This window comes from Cydia splendana, chromosome 1 (assembly GCF_910591565.1).
Source record: "Cydia splendana chromosome 1, ilCydSple1.2, whole genome shotgun sequence".
In the NCBI taxonomy this organism is placed as follows: domain Eukaryota; kingdom Metazoa; phylum Arthropoda; class Insecta; order Lepidoptera; family Tortricidae; genus Cydia; species Cydia splendana.
In genome coordinates this window covers 28,316,855-28,333,145 of record NC_085960.1, presented here as the reverse complement: position 1 = coordinate 28,333,145, position 16,291 = coordinate 28,316,855, and the positions used below count along the sequence as shown (strand labels likewise).

The 16,291-nt window shown below is 38.8% G+C and overlaps 1 protein-coding gene across 1 annotated transcript in view; it reads right to left on the bottom strand.

The window, feature by feature from the left end:
- Positions 1–3,872: 3,872 nt before the first annotated feature.
- Positions 3,873–16,291, bottom strand: part of LOC134797489 (sphingosine-1-phosphate phosphatase 1-like) — a 31,835-nt gene continuing 19,416 nt past the window's right edge. Inside the window, exons 4-6 of the mRNA XM_063769732.1 lie at positions 10,985–11,157; positions 7,628–9,461; positions 3,873–5,178 (exon numbers count right to left, since the gene is read on the bottom strand). Of these exons, the coding sequence (XP_063625802.1) occupies positions 9,044–9,461; positions 10,985–11,157 (591 nt within the window). The 3' untranslated portion in view covers positions 3,873–5,178; positions 7,628–9,043. The remainder of the gene's footprint in view (positions 5,179–7,627; positions 9,462–10,984; positions 11,158–16,291) is intronic.

The following is a 16,291-nucleotide window of genomic DNA, read 5'->3' as shown; positions in this document are numbered from 1 at the left end:
TCGTTTTACATAAAAATATATCAATTTGTAATGCACTCATTGTAGCAGAAGGGGTTGTTGGCAAAACATTAAGCTATAAAAGCGTAATCTAAGGCATAGTATGAACATTCTGGGCTCAAAGTTTTCTTACTACCTGTTTGATATTTGTTTACTGGTTATATTGAAGGGGATAAATAACAACTTTTAAGTGCCGCTATGTGCCATGGTACCTTACGAAGGTCCTAAAAACAATCAAAAATATTTAGCTCCACAGCCAGTCATGCAGGCATAGGTCAGCAAGACTATCAGCTTAGCGCCACTGCATACAAATATGTATGTTGACAATAGCCCAGTTTAATAAGATGTAAGACTCCAAGAGGACTTCGAGGTACAGCCAACAATTAATAAATACGAACAATTACTTAGTGCTCAAAAATACTACAACGCCTTGCCAGAGTTGCGAGCACCTTGTTCGAAAAGTCGTTGATGACCGTTTGCCTTCCAATGTAATTGATGTCCTATAGGTACCTGTAGATTTGTTGGTTTATAAATGTGTATATTTTTGTATTATAAATGTAAGTATATTATATATTCAAAAATAGATTGTATGTATTTAACTAATAAAACAAATAAATATATAGTATTTATGAAAATTTGTTGTTTGATTTTTAGACAAAATAAAATAAGCTGTTTTGGACGGTCTATTAACTGAAGTACTCAATCAGGCCGTAATCCCTAATAAGTCTACAACTTAACCATCAGTTCACTGCTAGGTATACTATTATTACAACGGCTCAATAATCGGAATTTACGTTTAGAAGTCATAAAAGCAGTAAGTTACAAGATTTTAAACGTGCGTAAAATTGAAAAGTATATATGCATACGTGGAACGTGGAGTGGTATGGAGGATGTTTGTCTTGAATATTTACTAGTCTCTGGTAAAATTAAATAGGTACTTAAACTAAAGTGAGCCCCAAAACATAAAATCCACCCAGGAACTACTATTTGACGAAACCGCCTTGTCTTAAGTGCCTATAGAAATTAGCACCTTAATCGCGTGTCAAACACTAAGTAATTCTTAATAAATGTTAATTGAGTTGAGTCTATGTGAACATGACTTCAATTATTATCAATGGAAAACAATTCATTAAACTAGTAAATAAACTAGGCTAAACAATAGAATCCTTTGTGAGAGCACCGACGTGACAATGAAACCTACTTATATATAGGTACAGTCAAGACAAGTATAATAATATGCATATATATAAAGTTACTCAAAAATATGTCCCATAGTTCTTAATTAGCTGACATAAGAGCTATGGGACATATTTTTGAGTATGATGTGTGCAGCCATACTTTTACACTTGACTGTAGGACAGGATGTTGCCAACTCTGGCCTACGATGTTGCCTCAATGCCGGATGACCTATTAAGTAGCGGACGAAGCCACCCTAGAATACGTATAGTCTGACAATCTAATTGCTCTACACATAGAGTCATCTCATTTTTAACCGACTTCCATTTCATAGAAGGAGGAGGTTGTGGCTATGTTTTTTTTTTATGTATGTTCATCGATTACTCCGAGACCCGTGGGCCGATTTGAGTAATTCTTTTTTTGTTCGAAAGGAGGTACTTCCAAGGTGGTCCCACATTAATCTGATGCTGTTCTGATGATGGGATCCATGAGGAATTGAGGGAACTCCTCAATTTTTAAATGCACATGTAGGGTGATTTGGGTGTTTTCTTAAGCAACTCGAGCATTTTCTCTCGAAAACCACCAATTTGATGAAGTGGACCTGATGATGATGATTGTTTTGATGATAATCATGACGATTTCTTAAAATGTACGACGTTCAGCGATTATTCCGAGACCCGTGGTCCGATTTGTGCAATTCTTTTTTTGTTTGAAGGGAACTGCCTCCAAGAGCGTCCCACATTAATCTGGTGCTGTTCTGATGATGGGATCCGTGAAGAATTGAGGGAACTCCTTAATTTTTAAAGGCACATGTATGGTGATTTGGGTATTGTCTTAAGCAAATCAAGCATTTCCTCTTAAAAACCACTAATTTGATGGAGTGGACCTGATGATGATGATTGTTGATGATTTTATAAGTGTAGATTACTCCGGAACCCGTGGTCCGATTTGAGTAAGTAATTATTTTTTTGTTTGAACGAAGTTACCTCCAAGGTGTTCCCATAATATTGTTGGTTATAATCTGGTGACGGAATTCATAAGGAAATGAGGGAACTCCTCAATTTTTAAAGGTACGAGTATGGCGACATCGTTGTTTTTTATAGTAACTCTAACAGTTCCTCCCGTTAATAACCCATTTGATGAAGTACAACTGTAGCCTTACCACGAGTTTGACACTACATCTTCGCTATCGTCTTCGTAACTTACTTTCTATACATCTCGCTCGCACTAATAGGAAGCCAGTACGAGCGAGACGCATACAAAGTAAGTTACGCACTCGCTAAGCTAATATGTCAGTGTTAGACTTATGGTAAGGCTACTGAGGAGTCGGGAAATGGCGGTTGAAGGGTTGGTGGTTCAGGCTTCAGGGTCGAGGGGTTCCGTGATCAGGGGTTGATGTGCTGTGAGGTTGAGTGATCTGGGGGTTTGAGGGATTGGGTCAGTGGCGGGGCGGAGGATGGATTTTGTGTTTGTGCACTGTAGTGACAGGAATGATTACGAATTTAGTGATACGCATCATATTATTTTCATTCATGCGTCACGCGTCACTCATGCCTTACAATTAAAAATGGAGAAATAAAAACTTTTACAAAAAAAAAGAAAACCCGACTTCAAAAAGGATAAAATAAAATATAATCCGTTTTTAAGTATATGCGTTACTAACTGATATGTTTGAAGTCGGTGCCAAGACAAATAGTAACAATACCGGTCAAAAATAATCAGCTTTATGTCTATAAATCACATTACAACTGTACTAATAGGTATTATAATAGTGAAAGTAATTCTGTCTGTCTCTTTGTCACCTTTTCACCTAAACAACTGCCATGTAAACTGGTGAAATTTGCCATGCAGGTAAAAAGTTAAAGCCCTGTAGATGGTTCTTGAATTGTTTCATATTTTGAAATCAAGGTCTCTGGATAAAAGGCGGGAAATAACTCAGTCCCAATCCCACACCTGAGTACTATGGACAGTTCGAAAATTAGTAAAAATTGCTGTTTAAAAAACATATCGGCAATCGCATTGGTTTTATACTAGTACCGACAAACATGGTACGGACTGCGCCAAGGTGGATTGACAGTGGGTTCTTAGGTATCTACAGAAAGTATGATAATTGCTGTCGTGTAAGGCAATCCTTGTTATGGCAAACATTGTTACCGGATCGCCCTAAAATCATGGTATGTTTCAAATTTGGCTTGGCACCGACTTCAAACATATCAGTTAGTAACGCATATACTTAAAAACGGATTATATTTTATTTTATCCTTTTTGAAGTCGGTTTTCTTTTTTTTTTTGTAAAAGTTTTTATGTTAAGTTAATTTTAATGACTGTACCGAGTTAGTAGAACGGCTATTTTGTTCAGACAAATATTACAATACAGTAATCTATACTGTGCATCTCTAAAATAAAAGCACAATAAGAGATTAAAAACATAGCTTAAAGCGCAACCATCATGTCCGTGAAGATGGGACTAGCATCGTAAAACTCACTTATTTATAGCAACGCCTTATAATGATGACCACGACGATCATCATCCTCCTAGCGTTTGTCCCGTACTGTGACGGGGTCTGCTTTCCTACTTTTCTCCTTCCACTTCGCTCTATCCTGGACATCGGTTTCCGCTAACCCACAGGCGTTATTTTGATTGTTATAGCGATGCTCTTACTAAACTTAAGAGGTAGTAGGAATGAAACCACAAAATACTTAGAACAATTCAGTTTATTTTCGGAATCTCGAACTATTGACACTCATAGTCTTGTTCATTGTAGGTACACATTTGAATTGCGAGTGCAATCGAACATTAAACCTTATCAGGTACATAATAGGCATAACAATGCATTGTGCGGTGCGGTTACGCTTCGACGCAAACACGTCAAATCAATGCGTAAATATAATAGTCAAATCAAACGCAAAGCTGATGCAAAAACGCTAAAGGTAGTCAATGTATATAATATACGTAACTCAAATAGGGTAAACTATACAAATCTTGGCGCCCTTCAATCTTATTGAAGTACAACAGTGGTGATTTTCCTACATAATATGGGGCAATGACGGTATTTCTAAAGGCCAATCATTGAATAGTTTATCCTATAATTTTGATGGCGACCGGTCGGTTGCTTATTTATTCAAATTATTTGTGATGATTTTTATAATATCTTAATAAAATCTAGACTAATCAATGTAAGGCATTCAAAACAGTACTTTTTAGGGTATTATAACCGCATAATAAAAATGTTCAGATTATACACAAAGGCAAGTTTGCTTAATTAATTATTGTTTACAACATTTGGAAATTTACGAGCGTCATTTAGGTAAACAAAACATGAGAGGCGGATTCAAGATCAAGAAGATGGAGCACTGTTTTTACAAGCCAGGTAACAAAAATCAATGTTTACGCAAGTATATACATATGTTTACTTTTTGTCGATACCTACTACAAGAAATATACGGTATACCACCTCTTCCACCCCTTGACCGAAAAAACGGAAATAACCGTTTTGCGTGGACATGTAGTCATTCAGCCCTACTGGTTATATGTATATAAAAATACAACCCAAATCATACATACAGCTAGCAAATAATGTATAAAGGCACCGACGACTTAGTTTAGGCGATAAAAAAATAACAATTCACTATAACAATCAAAATTACTACTAATTATTACTAACTAACTAGTTACATAATTATAATTTGTGTAATACTACTAAGGTAGGTATCATAAAACTATAGACCAATTTCGTTTTAGTGTTCAAATATTAAATTATACATACACACAATATTTGTGTACTTAAATAAATAAGATGCAGTGTAGGAATGTGACGTAGGTACCTAGTAGATAGATATAGGGAATATTAGAGTGATAGAATAGACGAGTAACATGTTAACTCACAGGAGGTATCATTAAAGTTATGAATATATTTATGTATGGTGTTGAAATACATAACGGGAGTGCTACCGCTTATTCTCTACAATCGACTTCAAATAAAAGACACAGCTTATCATTAAGATCTGATACGTACCACCCTCCATTGGAGATTTCGGTGCCCGGAAGCTGTGTGCATCGACCAGCTGCGGAACGTCTAGATCCTAGCAATGTGGATATGCGTCGGGACTGGAACTTTACGAAGAGTAATTTTGAGCTAATGTATAAATTAGTGTCCGAAATAAGTTGGCAGAAAGTTCTCAGTGCTGGCGAGGTCGACATCGCTGTGGACACGTTTTACAATATGCTATACGATATCTTTGACCTCTGTGTACCTAAACGAAAACGACCGCCCGGTCCAAGTAGACGATATCCTGTGTGGTTCACGGCTGACCTGATTAGCGAAATAAAACAAAAAAATAAACTGCACCGGGAATGGAAGGCTACACGGGATAAAGACGTCTACAAAAAGTTTGCAACATTAAGGTCAAAGGTAAAAGAGCTGCTAGCGGTTGCTTATGATAGCTACATAGGGCGTATCCAAAGTACTCTTAAAGTCAATCCTCGCGCTTTCTGGCAGCACGTAGGCAGTCTCAAGACAAATGGTGGTTTTGTTTCCCGAGTTAAGTCTAAAGACGAAGAATTTGTTGGTAAGGAGGTAGCGAGCGCGTTCGCTAACTATTTCTCAGACGTTTTTCTACCTGACATTCCGCTTCTCGATCCAAACTTGTTAGAAAATGCCGATCGGAAACCTAACGCCAACTGCATTGATATCAAATCAATAACGTTGCAGGAAGTTGAAGCGGGGATAAAACGCCTAAAGGCCAATAGCTCCGTTGGACCTGATAACCTACCAGCGTATATTGTAAAGGGTTGTGCGGAGTTTCTAAAAATTCCGATACAATATATTTTTAACCTGGCGCTCTCTTCTGGGTCATATCCTCGATGTTGGAAGGTGTCTAGAGTGAGGCCGATCCCGAAGGCGAGTGACACTTCCGTCGTTGAGAATTACAGACCCATAGCCGTTCTTCCCACCCTGGGCAAGCTGTTTGAGTCCATACTTCACCGGACTCTATCTTCACAGGTTCGGCCCTTTTTGTGTGACGCGCAGCATGGCTTTCGGCCTAGTCGTTCGGTCAACACGAATCTGTTGATACTAACTGACAACCTTTCTCAACATCTTGACAGAGGTACTCAGGTGGATGTCATCTATTTCGATTTTTCGAAGGCTTTCGATCGCGTGGATAACGATGTTCTGCTTAGGAAACTTGATGAAATTGGTTTCTCTCCCAAGTTACTAACCTTTTTTTCCAACTATCTGCGCGATCGGCAGCAATTCGTCCGACATGGTTGTTTTGTCTCGACTCCTTACCATACCCGGTCTGGCGTCAGTCAAGGCTCCATCTTGGGGCCCTTGTTTTTCGGTATCATGATTAACGATCTCAAATCGGTTCTTCGGGCGGCTCAATGTCTCTTGTATGCTGATGATTTAAAGCTAGTATACAGGATAGAGCAAAGAACTGATTGTGAGACGTTACAAGAGGACATCGACTTGGTGTTTCGGTGGAGTATGCAGAATAAACTTCATTTTAACCCAGTCAAGTGTTCTGTGTGTACATTTAGCCGATCTCGTTCCGCTATACATGAGCATTATACACTAGGTTCGGAGCCGATAAATCGTGTCTTTGCCGTCAAGGATCTGGGCGTAGTGTTCGACGCACGGCTGACGTTTCACGAACATATTTTTTCTCTTGCCAAGAGTTCCTTTCAAAGGCTGGGTTTCGTAATCCGAAACCTCCGTGATTTTCATGACCCGGTGGCCATAAAAATGGTTTACAATGGTCTAGTAAGGAGTAAGCTAGAGACTTCGTCGATCATATGGAACCCCTACGAATCGACGTATGCTTTGCTGCTTGAGAAAGTTCAGAAAGCGTTTCTAAGGTTCCTTTATAAAAAAATATTCGGATTATATCCGTACCTGTACCCGACAAAGTATCTTCTCGGCTCCCTCGGGTACAACTCCTTGGAGGTCAGACGGAATCACCAACTTTTAGTCACGGCATGTCGAGCCTTGCGTGGTGAGTCGGACTGTCCCGAAGTTGTCTCTGGTCTCGTGCGTCTGTTTGTTCCGGACGTCCCGAGGATGGCCCTCAGACCACGACAACGCGACCTATTGGCCGTGCCGCCGGCGCGCACCGTATCGCGCAGGAACTCGCCGCTGCCCCGCGCCCTCTCACTACTCAATGCGCTCCTGGCATCGACACCTGAGTGCGACCTATTTGCTTGGCGATGGACGGCAGTGTATAGAGAATGCTTGAGATTCTGTGAGGCGATGGATGCTAGGTGCTCTACTGTTCCAATATAATTTGTCAAATGTAATGTGCTATTATTGTTGTTGTTAAAATAATTGTTGCTTTTATAAGTACTTATTGTTATTGTTTTTAGTCTAAATTTCGTGACGCATTGGTTTAACTGTAATGTCATGTAAACATTTTTATCAATAAAATAAAAAAAATAATAAAAAATAAATTAAACCGGCCGTACGATTGTTTGCCATCTCGGGGTAACAAAAATGTGCAATTATATGGTTGAGGCCAATTTCTCCAAAAATATATACTCTTTTTGATGTCAGAATAGTATGGTGAGCCCACTAAAGTTCACATTTAGGCCACGTCTAGCGCGATCTTTGTTTTTAACCCCCGCATTTAAGCCAGTGGGGAGACACTCCTGACTTCGGGCAAACTCGGCTCCGTTCGGCTCAGCATTGCTCCGAGCAATTATTAGGGTTGACACCACTTGACGTCCCGTTGCGTGCACGACCACAGATAAGATAATGACTTGAATTTTGACAACCCTAAATAGACGAAAGGGATAGTGCCATAAGTTAGAAAGGGATATCATGATTCGACCCTGAATCGCTGTCAAACTTCGGTTTAATAGGAAGTGTCCTTTCTGTACGGTAGTACCTACTATTATGTATTCTGCGCTTAACTTAGCTAATACATATTATTTTTGGTAAGATAATTGGCCGTATTCATATCTTTGCCCTTGACTGTAAGTAAGTGCATTTTATTTATTTAATCTCGACCGTACCAATGTTTGACCTTTGAAATATGTAGTGTATAATCAACAACCAAAACAAATCAGAGAACTACCAGAAAAATCAAAGTAATGTCGCTTATATATTTTAATGACTGTAGGTATTTCTTATCTCTTCACTTGAAATCATCTATCATTAAAATATTACGATTTATCTAAATAGCTTCGTTATTTCCTCATAAGGAAATCCAAAGTTTTTCACGGTGTAAAAACCTGGTGACCGCAATACTACCAGCTTACCAGTGCGCCCCGCCGTTTCTAACTAACCGAGGTTTTCCTAAACAATCATTCATTAATAAATAATTCTTGGAGAACGTACATCGGGGCATAATTGACTGCAGAAACCTACAGCATTTCTAATAAAATTGACTTAAAGGTTTTATTTGAGGTTTTGGCCAGAAAACATTGTTAAACTGAAGAAACAACAACATCAAGTAAACATTAGGTAACTAATGATTTCATCTAATATTTGTTTTCCTGTTCAAGACCAACATTAGAAAACAAAAACAATTTAAATATAGAACTGACCCACATTACAAATATTTTAAACGACATTCAAAGTATACATAAATTAAATTGATGATATCTAAAGTAAACAACTAAAACAACACTATTAGTCAGGCCAATCAACCATGTTACCAGAAAGTTGCAGAAAGATAAAAACTCCTTCTATCTCTTTCACGAGAAAAATTCTAACACTATTTTACCTACATCAAAAAAGGGTTGTTTTGAGGTACTTTGCTCCTCACACAAATGACTACTTCCAAATTATTAAAAACATTATAATTAAAACACTCGGGAAACCCCGATTTAAGGCCTCAAATGGAATGTCGAACATAAAAGAGACTAGTATCAAATCTCAGTATAATACGTAGGCCTATTAATTCTAAGCAAATAGAACACATTAGGGAAAACGAAAACCGTGTTAAAACCTATCATGCCGTACGTGAAGTACTTGTAGCATAATTCTACGATTATTTTATTTTTATTATCTAGACTGTTCTCCGAGTTTCTTAATTCGTTTTTATCCTTTCCTAGTAAAGCACAGATGAAGGCGTAAGAGACTGATTTACCTATAGCCCTGGTGGCTACAACGCCGCAGAAGCCGAGGATGGTTCGAAGGATGGTGTTGCCGAGCATGTCGATGGAGGGCCAGATGATGGTGTAGGGGGGAGGGGTGGAGGCGGGCGCCATGTTGCCGAGCTGGTAGTTGGTCCAGGAGCCCGTTAGGATGCCCGCGCACACGCTCACGATCATGGTCGTGTCGCCTCTGGAAAACGTGGAAATTTGGTTAGGAGTTTTAAGTAACTTAATCCCCTTTTATAAATAAAAGCACAGTCGGCGATAAAAGTAAAAAATACAGACATAACGTCGACTATCACGGCATACGCAAAGTGATTTTCCCCGCAGTGAATATTGTATATACAGCCCCATACGTATATAGTCAGGGGAAAATCACGTTGCGGGTACGGCAGAGTATTGTATTCTAAGGGCGTAAAAGGGGAGCATAAACAAGTTTCTACATGAGATCATAGTGTGATTAAGACCCATACCTAAATAAACGAATAAGACAAAAACGCTGTTAATTATAATTATACAATAAAACGATGACCAACACAACAAAATCCTTTGAAAATAATGACACACGGTACGTACTAAATCAGAGGAAAATGCATTCTAATAATCGATCTTTGAAATGGTAAAGTGACATCATTCAATACATATATATATATATATATATCACAATATCAATACAATCCATCTTTAGTTACTTCTTTTATGAACATTGATTAACAAAACTGGCACGACTTAGTAAGCCCAGGGGCTAGGGGCGTGTATTGTAGAAATTACAATTTGGCTTTACTAACAGAATAGGGCCTACCCTAAGAAGTATTTTTCTTCTAACCATTACGAGAACCTTGCCGATACCCGTCAAAGGGTAATAAGCATGGCACAATAACATGACAGGTTAAGGGCACGCCTTGGCCTCGGAAAAACCCTAACTTTACTATGGTTGAAGTAATTTCTGATAAATGAAATGAGACAACGCTCGTCTTGTCGACAAGAAGACCAAAGTTATATTCATTATGTCACTAAAATGACTTTTAGACGCAGGCACATAAAACTCAATTTGGCAAAACAGACATTGACCCTAAAGCCCTATTTAGACGAAGCGAGAGTTTCATTATCATTACATTGCGGTTTTTGATCGGTCGGTTGAATTGGACGTAACCAACAGTCCGCAATGTAACTAAAATCGCATGCGAGTTCGCGCGCCGTCTAAATCAGCTTTTAATGTGTATTGTGTACATTTTAAACGTGAGGGGAAACCCAGTTTTCACGTCCTTGTACTCATGAAAACCGACATTTTTTCATTTCCATTGTTTCAGTTGTTGTCATGACCCGGGGTCAGCTTCAGCTGATTTGACATTTTAACCGCATTCTAGAATATCGACACTGTTGCAAAAACATAACATGTTTGAAATCTTGTACTGATGGTATGACATAAGTATTAGAGAAACTAGTACCTACCTAGTCGTCCTAGTGGACGACTTGTGTCAAGACTGTCCCATACATGTTTCTATATAAGTGCCAATCCTTACTCCCGTCTAAGTCCGCCTCATCAATATGTATGGTAATACCGTTAATACCAGCCGTTAGCCCGTGCGTCAACAACGTCCACTTGTCCGCGTTGGGGTGGTAGTGGTGCACTATGACCAGCACGGACACGACGAGCGCGACCACAGGACCAGCCAGTCGTCCGGCGGCACCGGGACCAGTACGGTTGCTCACCGGGTGGGCGTCCACTTGTCCGCGTTGGGGTGGTACACGATGACCAGCACGGACACGGCCAACACGACCGCAGGGGATAGCCAGTGGGTGAGCAACCAGTCGTCCAGCGCGTCCACCATAGGTATCAGGAGCACTAGCAGTCCTGAAGCCATGAGCAGGCCCGCTGCTATGTCCTGCGAGAGAAGCGGGGCTCGTTAGCATTTAAACTATCGACAACACAATCGTCGACATCGTACACAAACACTTTATCATTACTATAACTCATTTATGTATAGTTATCTAACGTAACACTCTAAATCTTTGACGACCGGTCTGGTCTAGCGGGTAGTGACCCTGCCTATGAAGCCAATGGTCCTGGGTTCGAATCCCGGTAAGAGTATTTATTTGTGATGAGCACAGATATTTGTTCCCGAGTCATGGATGTTTCCTATGTATTTAAGTATTTTGTACATAAGTATTAGGTATATTATATCGTTGTCTGAGACCCACAACATAAGCCTTCTTGAGCTTACCGTGGGACTTAGTCAATTTATGTAAGAAAGTTATAATAAAAAAAATACAAAATGTTTATAAAAATGTTTTATAGTCTAAAATTCTTTTTTCGATTGATGGTTAGCCCGTAGTGTTTTCCGTTGCAATAACTTTCCCGTGTGAATAACAATAATTAAATCCTAACAAAACCCAAGGAAAAAACAGTTACCAGCCTAACACTCATAGGTATTATTTGTAAAATTTCCCGACTTCTAGACACTAGAGTTAGACAGTCCCTCTAAAACTTAGGTATTACCTACATTTGCTTAGTGACACACGTTCAGGCTTGGCTAGGATTAAGTACTATAAGTACATCACAGATCACACCCATTTCGGGGAATGGATAGGACAAGAACCTTTGTAATCTTTGTATTGAAGTCTTGTCATGCCCTCGGTGTTTAACTGTCGGCACCTATCTACCTACACACCTATCTACCTACACATACTTAGGGCCGTTTGTATTATAGCTTTCATTTTGGCTAATCCAATCTAGTGAGGTAAGTAGTGTCACCCAATGTATGGGACGTGCAAATTTTGGTATCGGATGAATTCACTTGGCACAGATGTAGTATACGTAAAAGCTAAACCAATCCAACCCGGTAGCCATCCGCCACCCCCTGGTGGGTAGGCAGGGGGGCATCCAAAGTTACACGCCGCATATCGGCTTCTATTTACCTACCACCTCGAGTTTGGTATCATTTCCAGATAAATCGGGCATGAGGAATTCATTTTTGAGACCTTTGATGTACAGTTTAATAGAAAAAAATAAAAATATTGACGAACAAATCAAAATCGGTGTGCTGTTTTTTTATTCATTTATTACTATTATCAGCAGAAACTAGAAATGCTAGAAAGTTGAAATTTGCACACCAGGTTACATTTATAATATGTACAAGAGATAAGAAGCGATTTTGAAAAATTCAACCCCTAAGGGGGTTAAAAAGGGGATGAAAGTTTGTATGGGGTTCATGTTTTTTTTAAGCTAGGAATTTCAAACTTCGTTAAAAGATATATTATTGAAATACAAGAAAACTAATTTGAGCGTTTTTGAAAATTCATCCCCTAAGGTGGCGAAATAGGGGTTGAAAATTTGTATGGAGATCCAAATTTTCTTCGAGTGTGGGGCTTGAAACTTTTTATATGCGTATATTATTAGAATACAAGAAAAGTAATTTCAGGGTTTTTAAAAATTCATCCTTTAACACGGTTAAAAAGGAGTTGAAAGCTTGAATCCATTACAAATTACTTTGACTGCCCCCCCCCCCCCCTGCCTACCTGCCAGGGGGTGGCGGATGTCTACCGGGCTAAAATAGCTTAGCTTTACGTATATTACTTCTGTGCTAAGTAAATTCATCCGATACCAAAATTTGCACCTTATGACACTACTTCCCGTACTAATCTGAAGTGCCAAAGAGATATATATCATCATTTATAATTATGAAGATTGTATGAATATGAAGGAGTCATATTATTAAATTTAAATGCGTGACCACTTTTGGACTTCTATATTAAAATAAAATTGACTAGATTAAATATTACTATTATGAGCCCCATTACTGAGTTGATTGATCTAAAAATTATTAAAATAAATAAAATATTTCTTCACTACACAAACTCCAGTGCATCGGGGCTAGTAGGTACCTAGGTATACATATTAATATTACCAGTTTTTTATATTAATTTTTCCCGGTAATATCCCTGAATAGTACCTACTATAAAATTATCTCGTAGGTTAATTTAGTCACAACAATACTGTTATAAAATATATATTTAATATAACAATGAACACGTGGAGGAACACGTTTACTTCCAAAATGATGTATGTCACTAGTCAACTAGTATTGAAAAATTGTATTTCAAACACTGAATCAGCACTAGGAAAATCCTTTGCGGTGATTCAACTGATAAACTAGGGAAACCCAGGACTATACTAAACTAGAGAGGTATAGCCTATTATTTATGCGATTATAGTTCTTATTGTTAGAACTTTACGTCCTAAAACGTTATGAATACGATGTCTGCTTTGGCTGCTTAGAAACTGACATGGCTGTTTACATAAGTGTAGATAAATTAACGAGTACATATACGAGTACCTACCTACGTCTGTTTGTAGAAATAATTAGTACTAGTCATTTAATACGCATGTATATTAAGAGCAAGAGTGGCTTAAATCCATTATATCTTACATGGGATAAGGTCCACCGATGAGCCGCGTATCCATTAGAGGCAGCCTCGGGTCGAGCAGCCTCAACTTGAAGCAAACAGCCTCAGTTTGAGGCTGCTCGCTCTGAGGCAAAGGCTCGAGGCACGTTGTGATCAGCTCGAGGCGAATCGCCTCAGCTTGATCCGCAACGCAAGTTTAAAGCCAAAACGCGTCGATCGTCTCCATCAAATGCACGGCTCGGACTGAGGCTCCTTTGAGCACGGTGAAAAAACCGACAAAATATGGCTCGGCTCGCGGCCACGAATTTGCTTCGTGTCGCGGCGAGCCTCAGGTTGAGCAAGCGTCTCCACTTGCGCGGCCTCGGGGCGAGGCAGCCGCTCGACCCGAGGCTGCCTCTAATGGATACGCGGCTATGGACAGTAATCAGTGTGGGCGATGGTAGTGTCAAATAATATTGATGTTCACAATTTATAAAAAATACTTTAATTGCTGGCTGTTTAAACTAAATTCTGCTAAGCACCTTTATTAATAAAGCGAATACTTTGTTCTATTAGATAATTATTCAAAGTATACTAACATGGTAAGAATAATTTCTTTGAGCTCAGAGTCCAGTCGTAATTGAGCTGTATTGGCCGTGTCAATAATAAATTGGAACGTGTTCCCAGTTTAGTTCGGGTCTTGAAACCATATTACTTAATGACGCCACAGATAACCATTAGGTAGGACGTAGGTGCAATCTAATATATATAAGACGCTGGTGTAATGAGGTTGTCTGGGTTGTCTTCTTCAGGTATCTAGTAAAACAGGTACATTACCTCTAGATTGCATCAATGTTTGAAGATTTTTAATTATTTGTTTAAGCAGTTATCATTAAAATTAATGTGCTTAATTGCAATGACAACTTTAATTACATCATATCAGCCCTTTGTCGCCCACTGCTGAGCATAAGCCTCTCTTCTAGTACGCCACTTGTCCCGGTCCTGAATTAATCTCATCCAGAAGTGACCCGCAATTTTCCGGATGTAGGTATCGTCCACCCAACGAGCCAACGGACGCCAGGCGCTTCTTTCACCCGAAAGCGGCCACCATCATTCTGTTAACATTTTAGTCCACCAGTTATCACTCTGCCTAGCAACATGTCCAGCCCAATTCCATTTTAGTTTGTTAATGATGAAACCCACGTCACGCACCTTGGTGCGGCGACGGATCTCGACATTCCTTACTCGATCTTGAAGCTTGATACCGAGCACGGTGCGCTCCATGGCTCTCTGTGCTACGCGGATTTTAACTTTAATTACACTGACCGAAAAGCTAAAAAAATAAGGTCTTCCTTTCATTAGGACATCTTAAAATAATCTAACTTTATGGCTTCGCTGGTTTTCACATGATCTTATCATTATTACGAACATATCATTAATATCAAAACATGTGCATCCTTGACACATGTGTATGTATGTGCTTAGGTCATACTGATTCCGAAAAAGTTGTATTTTGTATTAAGTATGCCCTAATATTGGGGATATTACAGTATTGCTTTTTGTTAATTTTAGGGCGACTACCTACAACATCATACATATAGGTATGCTGTACCGTGACAGTAAAATACGAATAAAAAACTATTCTATTTTATTATATTCTAAAACGTGACGTTGTCGTACACGCCCACAATAATAGTACATTATTGTCGAGGCTCGGAAGTAGCTACTTGCAGGCTGAGGATTCGTATTAAACGGACGACCTTGGGAGTCCGTTTAATTGAATCCGAAGCCAGCAAGTAGCCTTCCAGTCGAGTCATATATAGTGCTTTTCTCAAAAATGGTGCAAGAAATATAAATATAATAGAAATATTTTACAGAATCAACGTTCTTACGTATATATTTTCACAGAAAAAAGTAGAAACAATTGAAAAAATTAGCTTTGCCGCCTTTTTATTTTTTTAATTAATAAATAGAAGTGTATTTTTCTGCCGAAAATACGCCAACCTATTTGAGACAGCTAAATAGTCGCGGTACCAACATTATAATTATAAGTACTAATCATCTCTTTGGCTGTTTAATGGGCCTGTGTCTTTATTTGATATGGCCATTTCAACTTTTAAAAAGTTTGGAACACGACAAATAATGGAATTTGTATGCAACATTGCAGTCCCAAAATCGAGACTGCAATGTTTTTAACTTTTTAATTTTTGACTGACCATAAACTACGCGCTTCGCGACCAATTTTTTAAACGTCAAAGTCGACTTTGCCGTCCATTTTTGAGAAAAGTACCTTAGTATCATCCATACATACGTTTTAATACGCAGCGTAAAAGTGATGACAGCGTGTGATGCGTCAACATATTCTAAACTTCAGTGGGGTGATTCCCTAATTTGTGCGCCCAAGTGACTAACGCCTGAGCTTATCAAAGTTCACGGTAAAATTCTAACATCACGAGGAAAAAACATGGAAAAGTAAACGTAAGCAATCAAAACAAGGAAAATGTTTTACTACGAAGTTACAAGCAACTTATTATGTAGGAATGTTCGTAGTAAATTCCATAAGCAATCATTTCGGAGAACTAAGTTCATTGTTGTTTATCAAAGCAAACAGGGCCGTAATGATAAGAAATCAAG